The sequence below is a fragment of the Sinohyriopsis cumingii genome, chromosome 19 (assembly GCF_028554795.1).
Source record: "Sinohyriopsis cumingii isolate HCF-2022 chromosome 19, ASM2855479v2, whole genome shotgun sequence".
Lineage (NCBI taxonomy): Eukaryota > Metazoa > Mollusca > Bivalvia > Unionida > Unionidae > Sinohyriopsis > Sinohyriopsis cumingii.
The window spans coordinates 39,224,995-39,241,228 of NC_142979.1; the positions used below are offsets into that span (position 1 = coordinate 39,224,995).

Below are 16,234 nucleotides of genomic sequence, written 5' to 3' on the forward strand. Positions count from 1 at the left end.
ATATATCATCTAGTATTAAGTCCTAAAATTTCTGCAATCCTCCGTCATTGTCTGGTCTTTGAAAATTGTCATCTAGTCATTGTAAATGTTGTCAGACTGTTTCCTCAGCTTAACTGTCATATCTGGCTGCTTATATACAGACTTGGCCTGGCTCTGTAAGTAACACTTTGATCATACCTTCTGTGAAATCTATTAAAGGAAGCATCTGAAAATGTGTTATGTATGTTTCATGATCACAGGGAGTTAAAAAAATAACTACCTTATGTTACTTGGCATTGAGCAGGTATCAAATTTAACTTGCAGCTTGATGAAAGGGTTGTTGCTTGGGAAAACGCACAGAAAGTTGTAGTTGTACTTGTCACTGAACAAGTATTAAATCCATGGAGCAATCAGATGGATTGTAAACTTTAGAACAAAGTGTGGGCTGCCTTTGCAAGTGAAGGGCTTATTGGGCCATGTGCACTTGCAGAAAAAGTTGAGAAGTATCACTTTGAAATTAAATAAAACGTATGGAAAAGGATTGTACAATTTGAATCAAAACTTCTGTTGCATCAAACAGTGTTTATACAGCAAAATATGAATGTAAGTTATCCATATTTGATTTGTTAGTTTTTCTCTGTGATTATTTTATTGTATTTTGAATTTGATCTTGCCCACAATAAGTTTCTGTTATTCCTGACAGAGACACTGATGTTGATTTTATTGTGTAAACAAATAATACATATTTAATATTTCCCTAGGAGTGTGGGTTAAATGTTAGATCATTATGAATAGTGGCAAACATTTGGTGAGGTCTTTGTTTAGGACATTGGAATTCGCCCATAAATATACCAACCTATCTGATGTTTACTAAATTCCTTGTTTTAATTTTAGTAACAGATTGTTCTATTAATGAACTTTTGTCCTGCATCCAGATTCTTCATTTTTGTCTTCGCTTTTTATATGATCTTGTTTATTTGAAAAATTTATCATTCCTGTGATGACATCTGAAGCAGTAACCAGTCTTCTTGTTGTGATCAGTATTTCATTGGGGTGGAATTTATTTGTTCAAATCATTTATTCATTGAAAATACAAAGTGCTTGTAAATAATATTCTTTGAGAAAAATATTAATTTGGAATTGTAGTGAATTTGGATTATATTATTATGATTAATTGGAAGACTTAGCACATCATCACACTTCAGGGCATAGGAACATATGTACATTCAAAATGACAGGCTCACTGATGCCTTCAGCACTGGATCTTAATTTGAACACCACTATATTTTAATTACAACTTTATTCATTAGGGTTGGTGATAGAACATTTTGGAATTTTTGGGATTTATTTCACAATACTGCAAGTTCCTTTTTAAATTTTCACTTTTATTTGAGGGAAATAAATTATTTATTGAATTTTACACAACTTGTTGGTTTTCACTCTTTTCTGTTACTTAGTTAAGGACCATCAAGTCGTAATAATAAATACAATACAGGTCATTAGGCACTTGCACAAAAATAAAAGCCATTTACTTGCTAATAAAAACACCCACAGTAAACAACATTGACAGACACCTCACTCACTGTGCAGTGGATATTATTTAATTTACTGGTGATATCTTTAAATTATTAAAATCTAAATAAGGAAAGAAACAAGTATAGGATCTTGCTTCTAATATCCTCACAAAACAGCTAAACACAGTGCATACCACATATGCATTTGTGAATGGGTACAGTGATATGAAAATGTACAAATACTTGAATTAACAGTATTTTTATTTACTGCAAAACATCAGGTTTCCAACATTATTCCATATTTTGTCAATTTTTACACTTGTAAGATAACCCCTACTCTGCATGAATCGATTTTTCAGTAAAAAGGGTTGACTTGTAAGCAAGTATATAGGACATGCTTCTGGGACTCGAACCTCCTATTGTTCATCACACCTGTAATTTGTATTAAAATTTGTGTGTCTGTTTAAACAGTTGTGAACCCAAGGGGTGTAACAGCAAATGAAAAAAGACATTTAAATTAGAAAAGGAGCATATATCCATTACTATGAAAATGGAGGATCTGTCTGCTTAGCTTATCAGATCTTCAGTGATTCACACATATAGAAGAAATACATATTATGCCTTAAATACACTTTAAAAGCAGTGGTATGGTAATAAAAAAGGTAAATTACAATTCCAGTCGGGGAACATTGTAAAGTGCTTGGCCAGCTATCTGAACAGTTTGACTACCAGACTGGATTCAGCATTATGTGGTCAAATGAACACAATTTATAAGTACAAAGTTCACCGTAAAATGTAAGGTAATGTTTTTGGAGGGAATCAAAATCTGAACTCTTTGTGTGTGTGTGTGTGTGTGTGATTTAGATTTTTAACATAGCTTTAACAATTTTCCAGTCATATGGCTATGATGTCTGCGTTGTGGCAGGTTAAAGTGATGTCTAGCACTGGGGCATCATGCCGCAGACATGTAGCATGATGTCCCACCCAGTCACATTATCCTGACACCAGGCTGACCAGTCCTAACACTAACCTCTTAATGCTGCACCTAGAGAGGCAGCTGTTAGTTCAATTTTTATAAATCTTTGGTATGACTCAGCTGGGTTTGAACCCATGACCTCCTCCATCCAGGGCTGATGCTGTAACCACCAGTCCACCAGAGTGGTCGTGTCTGGAACTAGAGTAATATATATATATATATATATATATATATATATATATATATATATATATATATATATATATATATAAGGATTTTGAAATTAGGATGTTTACGATTGAAGTTTCTGTCTCATAAGTTGTCTCCATGGTGTGTAGCCACAGTAACATTTGGTAATCCATTTTGCTTTGCTTTCTACCATGACATAGTGGAATCAGTTTTCAGATTTTCCATACTAATGCATCCATTTTATTTCTGATTGGAAAAAAAAGAAAGAAAGAAAGAAAGAAGAAAGGAAAGAATGAAATTGTCTCTCTTAGGTAACCTTCATATTATTTCCAGTGCATTACTGGCATCAAGTGAGGTCATGTCACATGCAGCTGCATTTGCAGGGTGATGAATCCCAGTAGCCATTGATTACTTGACTAAGGAATTCATTCCATACACAGGGCTGTGGGTGCCCAGCAGTCATTGATTAAATTAAGTGAGGAATTCATTCCATACACAAGGCTGTGGGTGCACTTAAATAGCTCACACCTCTTCCCTTCTCGAATCATTAAGACACACTGGTGCACTGGAACTAACTCAACACTGGTGTCAGGTTTGTTATAGTGAGCAAGGATTTGGAGTAGAGAGGTTTAGGAGCTTCACAGGAATTAGAATAACCTACATGGAGTTTGGACCCTGCATTCCTGAGACAACATTTCTCAGTATAATGCTGTGGTAAACAGCTAAAAGCTGATAAGGATCTTGGAGTTTTCAGTCAAGCTCCCTTGTAGTTGTGGATGCCATGTTTTGATTCAGTTTTTGCTCCACATTTTGACTGGGAGTGGTATCTAAGATAAGGTTTTCAAGATTTTGTGGTGTTGGGTTCCAGAAAAATGTTTCCAACTGCAGCAGATGAAAATGTAAGTTTTGATTACACAGAATTATTAAGCGTTTACATCTGTGTAGACGGAGGTCATTTTTATATCAGCAATCCTTTCTTGACTCCCAGAAATTTATTTACGTGTAGGCTGCATTTCTTAGTTGGTCATGGAGGCAATCCAGACTGTGAAAGAATCGCATGAAAAAGTAAGTTTAATATTTGCACATTGGTGGAAATGAGATGCTTATTTTCTCTTGTTATTGATAAACATGCTTGGAGTGAGATGTGTACCATTTATGTGCTTTTCTGTAAATGATGGATGTCGTATTGCAGGACCTATTAACCCTATCCATGCTTTTCTTTTATTTTCATCCTAATTTGCACGTCTTTATTTTTCAAAAGTCAGTAATATGATACTGAATTCACTTTGATTTTATTTGAAGGTGTCATTTTAAGTTATATATATATGCAGCATTCAAATATTTATATGCTATTTTACAAGGAATGTGTACTAAATGGTCTCATTGAGTGTGCCATAATGCAGCCTGTTGTCGAGTAATTGATTCACTATTCTCATTATAGGCAGGTAGTGACTCAGATTAATTGTAAATGCTTTTGAAGTGTGCTTTCAGCCTCCACAACATCCATGCAAGTGCTGGTTCACTTTAACATTTCCCAACAAGAATTTCCCATCCTTTAAAAGTCGTTAGTATAACGTAGACATACTCTGTTGCACCTTAAGAATTTCACATCCTTTAAGAGCCATTAATATAAACGGACACACTGTGTTGCAGCTGTAGCTACTTACATGAAACAGTTGATAGAACCATACATAATTTTTGTTTGCAGCGAAAGGTATGAGTGCCATATGAGGTCAGTAGTATTCTCACAGCATCCTGTTAGTTTGTAACAACTCTCCCCAACAATTTTAAAAACTGAAGGCATTAAGGATATAAAAAAAAATGAACAAAGCATTGTCATTTCATTCTAGCCCGAGTGTTGCCAGGGGATCGCTAACACTGTCAGCTTGTTAGATGCATAACGGGAGTTTCTTAGCAACACAGTCGCCATATTTGCTGGGACAATCTCCATTTTCAAGCAATAGAGGTGATGTAGTTCACCATCATAGAAAATCTCACAAATTCCATAAATTTTGGATTTATATCTCTTTGAACACCTAAACACAAGAGTTGTTCGAGCTTATTTCTTCAGTTTGTTTCAGAAATATTATTACTGGACATTGCAAATATTGAATGCAGACAACACAGTTGTTACTGAAATAGTCTATTTTAAAAATCAGAGATGGACAGAAAGCAGACTTACTACCTGTTTGCATTGAAACGCAAATGATTCAACAGTGTTAGGGACCCATTGGTGACAGTCAGATTAGAAATTGTAAATCAGTGAATGAAATGACTAAGTCGTGTATTTTTTATATCCTTGATGCTTTTGGTTTTTAAAATCGGTTTGGGGGGGTACAAACAAGTGTGAGGGTGTGCGAATACTTTAGAAGTAGTTACTCGCAATCAGATGGTTGTGGGTTGTAGCCCACGTAATGCAAATATGCTTGTACCTATTTACTTCCTTGAAAAACTTGAAATTGCAAGTTCATCAACCACCATTGCATCCACTCATGGTTCTAATAAACCTCTACAACTGCATGTAATATTACAAAAATGTGTAATGTTTATAGTACATGTTAATAACAGTTAAATACTCTAATATGTATACTGGTCATGCTGAATTAATACTGGTCATTATGTATACTGGTCATGCTGAATTAATACTGGTCATTATGTATACTGGTCATGCTGAATCAGTACTGGTCATTATGTATACTGGTCATGCTGAATTAATACCGGTCATTATGTATACTGGTCATGTTGAATTAATACTGGTCATTAAGTGTACTGTTAATGTTGAATTAAGAGTGGTATACTGGTAATGCAGAAATAATACGGTTCATTATGTATACTGGTCATACTGAATCGTTACTGGTCATTATATATACTGGTCATGCTAAATTAATACTGGTCATTATGTATACTGGTCATGCTGAATCAGTACTGGTCATTATGTATACTGGTCATGCTGAATTAATACTGGTCATTATGTATACTGGTCATGCTGAATTAATACTGGTCATTAAGTGTACTGTTAATGTTGAATTAAGAGTGATATACTGGTAATGCAGAAATAATGCGGTTCATTATGTATACTGGTCATACTGAATCGTTACTGGTCATTATATATACTGGTCATGCTAAATCAATACTGGTCATTATATACACTAGTCATACTGAATCAATACTGGTCATTATATATACTGGTCATACTGAATCAATACTGGTCATTATATATACTGGTCATACTGAATCAGTACTGGCCATTATATATACTGGTCATGCTAAATCAATACTGGCCATTATATATACTGGTCATGCTAAATCAATACTGGCCATTATATATACTGGTCATGCTAAATCAATACTGGTCATTATATATACTGGTCTTGCTGAATCAATACTGGTCATTATATATACTGGTCATGCTAAATCAATACTGGTCATACTGAATCAATACTGGCCATTATGCGTTGGAGTAATATAACCCACTATGATCATCATTTAGGTATTTCATCATCTGAATAAAGATTATACCTTGGACCAGTATATTTTCCTGTCCATCACAAAGTTATGTAATGTATTTCATGCTTTGTTTTTTTTCTTTTTTTTCTTAAAACATTCTTTTGTTATAGATGTGTCAAAAAAGTTTGTTACACGATAATCTTCACAGCTTGCAAGCACTTTGAGTTGTCAAGCTGATCATCGTATTTATGATTTCCTTGTTGCCTTTGGCTAAACAGGCAGTATTCTGTCAATTACATGGTCTTATAACAGTTTTTGTCATTTGTTTTCTTACAATTACATTCTTCTGTGTCCTCCTGATAATCAATATTTGATGACCAGTCTTCTGTCCTTCTGACAACAGGCTGGCTCACCATTCTACTTAGTTCTGTTACACAAATTTGATCCTAAAATCAATATGATGGTGTCTAGACTATTTTCAAGTTTGAATGGATAATCTTCCTGACAGAATTCATTGAAACACTTTAGTTATCATGCACGAATTGGAACAAATTGTTGTGCAGATTTTTCTCCAGATTACAGTCTAATGCTTTAATCAGGGTTTGGTACTGTGTAAAAAAATATTCTTTTTCATAAAATATGAGTTAAAATTTAGTTTAGCTTTTTCCTTTTTTGAGACATTGTTGCCCTGTTTTCCTCTTTTTACAAAGTACATCATGCACATATATTACTGATATGTTTACATGTACGATACATTTTGTTATTATCCTTGCCTTTGATTAAAGAGCAGTGATATTGTCATTGTCCCCAGGCATGCATATGTCTGTCTGTCTGTCTGTCCATCATCTGTTTATTATTATCCATGCACTGCATAATAGGGTGGATATTGTTTTAGCTCTACCTCAACACCCCTCACCATGTAGTTTTGTATTTGTTTACCCATCTGTCTTCAACCCTTGGTGCCCAGTGCACCCACAGCAAGCCCGAATAGGTGGTCAATGAAAACGGGAACTGTGGTAGCCTACTGCACCCACAGGAAGCCTTAACAGGTGGCCAAAGGAGATGGGAACCATGGTAGCCCATTGCACCCTCCAACAAGTCATAACAGGTGGCTAATGGAGACTGGTACAATGGAAGCTTAGTGACTAATGTGCGAGACTTGACCAAATATGTGTTTGTTTTGATTCCTACAATGAGATCAGCTAGGGTCATCTTGTGTGGTATGTCCATTGGTAGGGCATACGAGTCCACTTTCATCAGTTCCATAGTCTCTGTCTGTCTGTCTGTCTCTCTCTCTCTCTCTGTCTCTGTCTCTCTCTCTCTCTCTCTCATTTTATCTGAAGTGCAAAGACAGCAGTGTTAGGGACCATCAGGTTTGAAATTTAAAGTTAATGAGCGAAATGACAAAGGTTTGTGCATTTTTTTTTTATTCTTCTGGGTTTGTACAGACCTACCAACCCACACAATTTGACTCAGACCTGACAACTTTTTTGTGCTAAATCTTGTGAAAATGATCCCAAAAAATACAGACTTGCTGGATAAAAGCAAAAACAATGGAAATATTATTGTTGCAGTAAAATCCAGATAATTGGCTAGTCCATGTTTGATTGTGATCCCTGTTTCATATTATATTTAACAAAGTTAGTCATGGAAACAGACTAATTTTACGCGAGTACCTCAGATGCTTAAAACTGCACATATTGTTGCATTCGAGGCATCTAGATGCATGTCTACAACCTTAGAGTGAGAACAGGCAGTATAATGAAGTACATGATTCAAACTATTCCCTCCTTATAACTGTCCATGAATTCAAAGTGTATGCAACCTTAGAGTGAGAACAGGCAGTATAATGAAGTTGTTGATTGTAGAATTCTTTTTAAACGGCATTCAGCGAGCAATACATGTTGAAAACAAAATGGAAATAAGCATCTTATTCTTACAAAGTGTTAATAATCAGTAAAAGGGAATATTCAGATTGTCATGAGTAAAAGCAAGAAGGGACACAATTACAGTTAATGGAAATCACACATTGATTTGAGTATGTCTTGTGGCAGGAGATAGGATTACATCAAGTTGAGAGATAGCAACAAGCCATTGAGCTGCATAGGTTCTATAACTGAAGTTTGTTCAAACAGCACCAGAGGTAAATAATGGTCTACATGTGTTTCACAAACATTTCAGCTGAACATAATGTTCACAGTCAGAAATAGTCTTCCAGAGATGGTCTTGTTAGTGTTGGCAAGTCTTACTGAAAAAAACCCCTAAATTAATGGACTTAGAGAATAATAGCAAAAACTGACAATGCAATTGTTACAATCAAATACATTGTTGTGTTTGTGGGTTTAATGCCGATTTTAAGTGAATGATAGGCTGTATATGGCACAAGGTACATGTCCTGAAGAAATAACCACTAACCCACAGTAAGCTTCATGTAAGCTTTCTCACATACCTGCATTGACTGAGCCATGACTTGAACTCCTCACAGAGGTGAGATGTCAGTGATCTTTAAAGGCAAGTGCCTTAGACCAGATACTTTCTTGTATGTGTCCGATCCAGATCTGGGTTTTATAATCCTGTGTACTCGTTTGATCCTATGATCAGCATTATAATGAGGGAGTACTGTTTACTTTATGTACTTCATTATACTACCTGTTCTCACTCTAAGGTTATATACACTTTGGATTCCATTGACATAAAGAGGAATAGTTTGTATCATGTACTTCATTGTACTGGCAGTTCTCACTCTAAGGTTGTATACACGTTGAATTCCTGGATAGCATTATAATGAGGGAGTACTGTTTGTATCATGTACTTTATTATACTGCCAGTTCTCACTCAAAGGTTGTATACAATTTGGATTCCATTGACATTTATAATGAGGAATAGTTTGTTTCATGTACTTCATTATACTGCCTGTTCTCACTCTAAGGTTTTATACACTTTGAATTACATTTACAGTTATAATGAGGGAATAGTTTGTATCATGTACTTCATTAGGCTGGCAGTTCTTACTCTAAGGTTGTATACACTTTGGATTCCATTGACATAATGAGGAAATACTTTTATATTATCTACTTCATTATAATCAATCAGTTAGGACATTATACTGTGACTCAAGGACATCACTATAAAGAGGGAATGCTGTTTGTATTATGTACTTTTCAAAGTGCTGTCTATAGGGCAGTATGCTCTGGCTCATGTAGACTTTGTTATAATGAGGGATTATTGTTTGTATCATGTACTTCATTACAGTGTGCTCTCTATAGGGCAGTATGCTCTGGCTCACATGGATAGCATTATAATGAGGGACTACTGTTTGTATGATGTACTTCATTACAGTGTGCTCTCTGTAGGGCATTATGCTCTGGTCTGGCTTCTGTAGACTTATAATTAGGGATTACTGTTTGTATGATGTACTTAATTACAGTGTGCTCTGTCGGGCAGTATGCTCAGGCTCACATTGACTGCATTATAATGAGGGATTAATGTTTGTATCATGTACTTCATTACAGTGTGCTCTCTATAGGGCAGTATGCTCTGGCTCCCATAAACAGCATTATAATAAGGGATTAATGTTTGCATGATGTACTTAATTACGGTGTGCTCTCTGTAGGGCAGTATGCTCTGGCTCCTGTAGACTGTGTTATAATGATGGATTAATGTTGTATCATCTACTTCATTACAGTGTGCTGTCTGTATGCTATGGTTCCTGTAGACTGTAATAATGAGGGAATATTGTGTAGTATATTTTGCAAAACAATATAGCAGAAGGATAAAAGTTGGAGTTCGTTCTTTCTTCTTTTCTTTTTTGCTTAACAGATCCATCATTTTTTGTATCCAGACTACTCTATTCCAAAGGCCAATCTTATCCTACTTTAGATCTGAGGTCAAAAAGTCCAGAATTCTGACTCAAAATCAGATTCAGACCATCTGTGAGATTGGTGGGGAAATAATCGGGTCCAAAAAATTATGTTTTTCCTCTATATTTTGTAGTGCAGCAAGAACGTCCAAATTATTTGGTGTCATTGTAGAGCTACATCTGTCTACATTTCTATAATACCACCCGTCTTAGTGTATCTTAAATGACCTTGACGCTACAGAGCTTGAAAGTTGGCTACTATCCCCCGATGTGTAAGCGAGGTGCCAGGGGTTTAATGAGTCAAACATCATAATACATACATTTTCAAATTGTGGATCCTGTGTTGTGCTTACTGATTTGCCTTTAAACCCTAAAATACAGACATATAAATTGTGCATCCTGCGTGGTCTTTTTAAAGTACCAATACTCTTCTTATTACCATAGTTTAGTTCTATATAGCATCATTTATACTTACAGGTCGAGTCAAACTGCAAACAGCAAAGTTTCTTATCTGCCATAGCATAATGCATCTGCAGATCATGGTCTGTGTTGTTTGTTCTACTGCACTGATCCAGCCTGATGCTACAACAGATCTGGTTTGTGCAGTTTGCAGTTTGACTCGCCTTATAAGCAAGTATATATGTTGTTGTTGTAGGGTTTAATGCCATTTTTCAGCACACGATAGGCTATACATGGCAGCCAGTATTAATGGTGGAGGAAGAACCCGGGAAATCCCCGGAAAGAACCACCGACCCTCGAGAAGCTACTGGCAAGCTTTCTCACATACCCACATTGGCCGAATCCATGACTCGAACCCACGCAGACAGAGGTGAGATGGCAGTGATCCGTAATGGAGAGCGCATTAGACCACTCAGCCACTCGGGGCCCCTCAAGTAAATATGAAATTGTGATGCACTTAGGATTATGTATCACTACAGCCTGCTAACAGATGACCTTTAGTTTTAGATGTACAGCCATTACCCAATACCTGCTTTCAGCCAAGCATTCATTGCCTTTGAAGACCTTGAGATGGGACAAGAATTCAGTTAGTTACAATATCCTTTGCAAGAGGATGAAGACAACAAAAAAAATGAATATGAGATGTTGTTAGAACTATATCCTTTTATTTATACACACATGTGCTTTGAATTCTCGTTTGTTATTGAAAGTGAGACATAGTATACACTTTTATGGTATCAACTCCGACAGTTACTACCATTAGCCAATATGTTAGATTCTGATGTCTACTTCATTGCATGTGTGTTGGCTAGCAAAATTGTGGCAGGGCATTAAGGTTCCAGGCCAGTCTTACACTGAACTAATTAATTGTGCTTAATATTATTATAAGCAGTAAATGTATTTTGCAGAAAGAATTCAGCACACCACGGATACTGGTGCAGTAGCTGTTTATCATGGCTACTTTTCATGTGTGTATAGTAGGGACTTTTGATATGATTTAACTGTTTTCCAGTTTTCTAGACTTGTACTTAGTCATGTTGATTAGAAACCACTTGTCAAGAAATGTTCTGCTTTTGCAGTTCAAAACAATGTAAGCAGAATCTTTATAGCACACTCACCCCATGCATGGCCTTATGGGCATTAATCATTTGGTTTTACAGGTCTAGCTCTACGCCTGTGTACTACGCCTGTGTAGTGAGAACAACATGCATTTATGTTTATGCAAATTAATTAAATGATTATTTACAGGACTTACAGTTAGTTTTAGATTTTGAAAATGCTAATGATGTAAGAGACAACACAGTAGATTTAGTTTCTCAAATTTGCAACAGTAACTTATATATAGATGTTAAAGAAATAGATATTTTATACTTGAACACTGACAATCTTTGCCAACCCTTACACATAAAGTGCATTTATTTAACATTTATATTTTGAGGAAGAGGTTGAAAGTGAGTGTGAGTCTGATCAGATATGTTATAATCATTTATATCTTTCCAAATCAGCTTCTAGTCAACTCATTAGTGAGATATCAGATGTTTAGTCAAATGTAGGAAACGCAGATCTGTGTACCAGAAACAATCAAGCCAGTTATAGAAATATGATATCAGGATGTCTCCTGTGAAGTCAGCTAGGCTGTTATATATACAGAAAATAGTAAAGAAAATTATAGAATTGAAATTAGAAAATTGCACAGGTGGCTCACTCATTATTGGAAAAGTAATTGTCAGCTATCAAAACTGGACTAAAATTTCATCACGTGTGCTTTGCCGTTTTAGGGTGTACCGCTATCCTGTGATGTTTCATGTCCTGGGGGTGCCTTTCCTCCTTGCCTAGCCTAGACACGTTCAGAATTAAAAAGTGTGACATTTGCACATAAAAACTGGGCTGTGGTGGCATCATACCCACAGAATTAAAAAGTGTGACATTTGCACATAAAAACTGGGCTGTGGCGGCATCACACCCACAGAATTAAAAAGTGTGACATTTGCACATAAAAACTGGGCTGTGGCGGCATCATACCCACAGAATTAAAAAGTGTGACATTTGCACATAAAAACTGGGCTGTGGTGGCATCATACCCACAGAATTAAAAAGTGTGACATTTGCACATAAAAACTGGGCTGTGGTGGCATCATACCCACAGAATTAAAAAGTGTGACATTTGCACATAAAAACTGGGCTGTGGTGGCATCATACCCACAGAATTAAAAAGTGTGACATTTGCACATAAAAACTGGGCTGTGGTGGCATCATACCCACAGAATTAAAAAGTGTGACATTTGCACATAAAAACTGGGCTGTGGTGGCATCATACCCACAGAATTAAAAAGTGTGACATTTGCACATAAAAACTGGGCTGTGGTGGCATCATACCCACAGAATTAAAAAGTGTGACATTTGCACATAAAAACTGGGCTGTGGCGGCATCATACCCACAGAATTAAAAAGTGTGACATTTGCACATAAAAACTGGGCTGTGGCGGCATCATACCCACAGAATTAAAAAGTGTGACATTTGCACATAAAAACTGGGCTGTGGTGGCATCATACCCACAGAATTAAAAAGTGTGACATTTGCACATAAAAACTGGGCTGTGGCGGCATCATACCCACAGAATTAAAAAGTGTGACATTTGCACATAAAAACTGGGCTGTGGTGGCATCATACCCACAGAATTAAAAAGTGTGACATTTGCACATAAAAACTGGGCTGTGGTGGCATCATACCCACAGAATTAAAAAGTGTGACATTTGCACATAAAAACTGGGCTGTGGTGGCATCATACCCACAGAATTAAAAAGTGTGACATTTGCACATAAAAACTGGGCTGTGGCGGCATCATACCCACAGAATTAAAAAGTGTGACATTTGCACATAAAAACTGGGCTGTGGTGGCATCATACCCACAGAATTAAAACGTGTGACATTTGCACATAAAAACTGGGCTGTGGTGGCATCATAACCCACAGAATTAAAAAGTGTGACATTTGCACATAAAAACTGGGCTGTGGTGGCATCATACCCACAGAATTAAAAAGTGTGACATTTGCACATAAAAACTGGGCTGTGGTGGCATCATACCCACAGAATTAAAAAGTGTGACATTTGCACATAAAAACTGGGCTGTGGTGGCATCATACCCACAGAATTAAAACGTGTGACATTTGCACATAAAAACTGGGCTGTGGTGGCATCATACCCACAGAATTAAAACGTGTGACATTTGCACATAAAAACTGGGCTGTGGTGGCATCATACCCACAGAATTAAAACGTGTGACATTTGCACATAAAAACTGGGCTGTGGTGGCATCATACCCACAGAATTAAAAAGTGTGACATTTGCACATAAAAACTGGGCTGTGGTGGCATCATACCCACAGAATTAAAAAGTGTGACATTTGCACATAAAAACTGGGCTGTGGCGGCATCACACCCACAGAATTAAAAAGTGTGACATTTGCACATAAAAACTGGGCTGTGGCGGCATCATACCCACAGAATTAAAAAGTGTGACATTTGCACATAAAAACTGGGCTGTGGTGGCATCATACCCACAGAATTAAAAAGTGTGACATTTGCACATAAAAACTGGGCTGTGGTGGCATCATACCCACAGAATTAAAAAGTGTGACATTTGCACATAAAAACTGGGCTGTGGTGGCATCATACCCACAGAATTAAAAAGTGTGACATTTGCACATAAAAACTGGGCTGTGGTGGCATCATACCCACAGAATTAAAAAGTGTGACATTTGCACATAAAAACTGGGCTGTGGTGGTATCATACCCACAGTCCCAACCAACTAAGAATCCTGACCTTCAGGACTTAACCAGTCACGAAAGCACTAGTTGCATAGGCGACCTAAATTTGTATCAGTTCAGTTGAGTTATTGAGAACTTTAAATTTGGTACAGTGACAAAAGAAACCATTAAAGAAATATGTGGCCTAGACATGGGTTTGCTCTACCAGCAAATTCCCCAATGTAGCTGCCACCTACCCCACACAGCTACAGCATGTGAATGGCCCAGATTTCTTAAAACATTTTCATGACATATAAAGTCACTGCCAAAACAGGTGCCTCTTTGTGTTATTATGTTGTAGGGCCATGAGATTGAGTTTTGGTACATGTCACTGAAACTTAAACTATGATTCCCTTCATCCTGTCAACATCATAGTGAAGCTGATCATGTTAGTAATGCATGTTAAGCTCCTGTTTTGATTTGATGACTTTATAAGCAAAGTCTTTATAAGCAAAGCCTTTATAAACAAAGTCTTTATAAGCAAAGTTTCTATAAGCAAAGTCTTTATAAACAAAGTCTTTATAAGCAAAGTTTTTATAAGCAAAGTCTTTATAAACAAAGTCTTTTTAAGCAAAGTTTTTATAAGCAAAGTCTTTATAAACAAAGTCTTTATAAGCAGTTTTTATAAGCAAATTCTTTATAAACAAAGTCTTTATAAGCAAAGTTTTTTTAAACAAAGTCTTTCTCGGGTTTAGTTTGATGAAATTACAAGCAAAGTTTTTCTCTGTGGTTAGCTTACATGCCAAGTCTTCCAAAGCATATATGTGTAGATTTCAAGGTTGAAGCATGGTGTTGCCAGTGATTAAATTTAATATTTTTTTTACAACATTTAGAAAAAATGATTGTTTGGAATGAACCAGAAGAAAATTAATAATAATATTTTAAGTCGTTAAGAAGAAAATATTACAAAAATGAAGTTTTCCCCTAAGGGAATGCATATAGAGGAAAACCCATTTATGATTTATGAGAAAGAGAGCTTTGTACAGTGTATTTACATTTGGAAAATATCTGGCGGTCTAGTCATTAGTGAGTCAGATAATTGAAGGGGAGTCCATGAAGTGGTGCAGCTGTTTCCAGCTGATAATAGTGATTCTGTGCAAGTTAAACTGATGTCGATCAGCTAGATCTAACAGTAAGGCTGAAGTTGACTGGAACTAAAAGGATGAATGCTACAAACAAATGTTTTCTCTGTTCATAATAATGATAATAATAATGGTTGAACTCTGAATGAAACATTTCAAATGAAACTTTTTACACCTATGACATTTTCTACTGGGCTAAGTTTTTGTATGAGAAAACATACTCAAATTAAACCCAGATATTTTTTAAAACAAAAAAGGTATGACTCCACATGAAAGATGACAGAAAATTATTTGTGACAAGTGATTCTGTTTCTTCTGATCAATTCAAACATTCAGTATTTTTCAATGTCAGAAGTTTTGAGAATTTCAACATGATCAAAACATCCGCCTTCTAGAGGGGTTGTAGAGGGGCATGGTTGGTATATTTTACATTGTGTTGGATATGTCTGCAGGGGTGAGGGGTTACAAGGGGGCTGAATCATTGTTTTACTGTATGTATATTCGATATTTCTGCAGAGGAAGATGGGTGACAGCGGCTGTGGGAGTATATTTTACTATTTATTGGACATATCTTGTAACTAATAATTGTAACCATAATACCACCTCGGAAATAACTAGTGTGTGTTTTAGATTTTTAACATAGCTTTAACAATTTTTCAGTCATATCGATACAATGTCTGCAGTGTGACAGTTTATTGTGATGTCTAGCACCAAGCGAGGTAGCTGTTAGTGCCATTTTTGTAAGTCTTTGGTATGACTCTGCCAGGGATCAAACCCACAACCTCCCGCATCTGAGGTGGACACTCTAACCACTAGGCCACCAGAGCGGTCTGGAAATAACTAGCCATTACAGTCATTATCATACCACCTCAAAAATTATTAATCATTACAGACAGTCATTATCATACCGCCGCAAATATGA

General features: G+C 36.3%; 1 protein-coding gene and 1 long non-coding RNA gene across 7 annotated transcripts in view; one reads left to right on the top strand and one right to left on the bottom strand.

Annotated features, from left to right (window-relative positions):
• Nucleotides 1-3,114, bottom strand: part of LOC149775532 (uncharacterized) — a 63,973-nt gene extending 60,859 nt beyond the window's left edge. The window contains exon 1 of the long non-coding RNA XR_016416585.1: nucleotides 2,975-3,114. This is a non-coding gene — a long non-coding RNA (uncharacterized LOC149775532). The remainder of the gene's footprint in view (nucleotides 1-2,974) is intronic.
• LOC149775531 (septin-2B-like) overlaps nucleotides 1-16,234 on the top strand; it is a 172,546-nt gene that overhangs the window by 91,835 nt on the left and 64,477 nt on the right. The window contains exon 1 of one of the 6 annotated variants that reach the window (XM_089944117.1): nucleotides 3,396-3,557. The exons of 4 other annotated variants lie outside the window; for them this stretch is intronic. In XM_089944117.1, coding sequence (XP_089800243.1) covers nucleotides 3,531-3,557 — 27 coding nt within the window. In that variant the 5' untranslated portion in view covers nucleotides 3,396-3,530. Of the gene's footprint in view, nucleotides 1-3,395; nucleotides 3,558-3,579; nucleotides 3,724-16,234 lie in introns of those variants that run through there. One more of the 6 variants, XM_089944116.1, reaches the window with a different exon arrangement.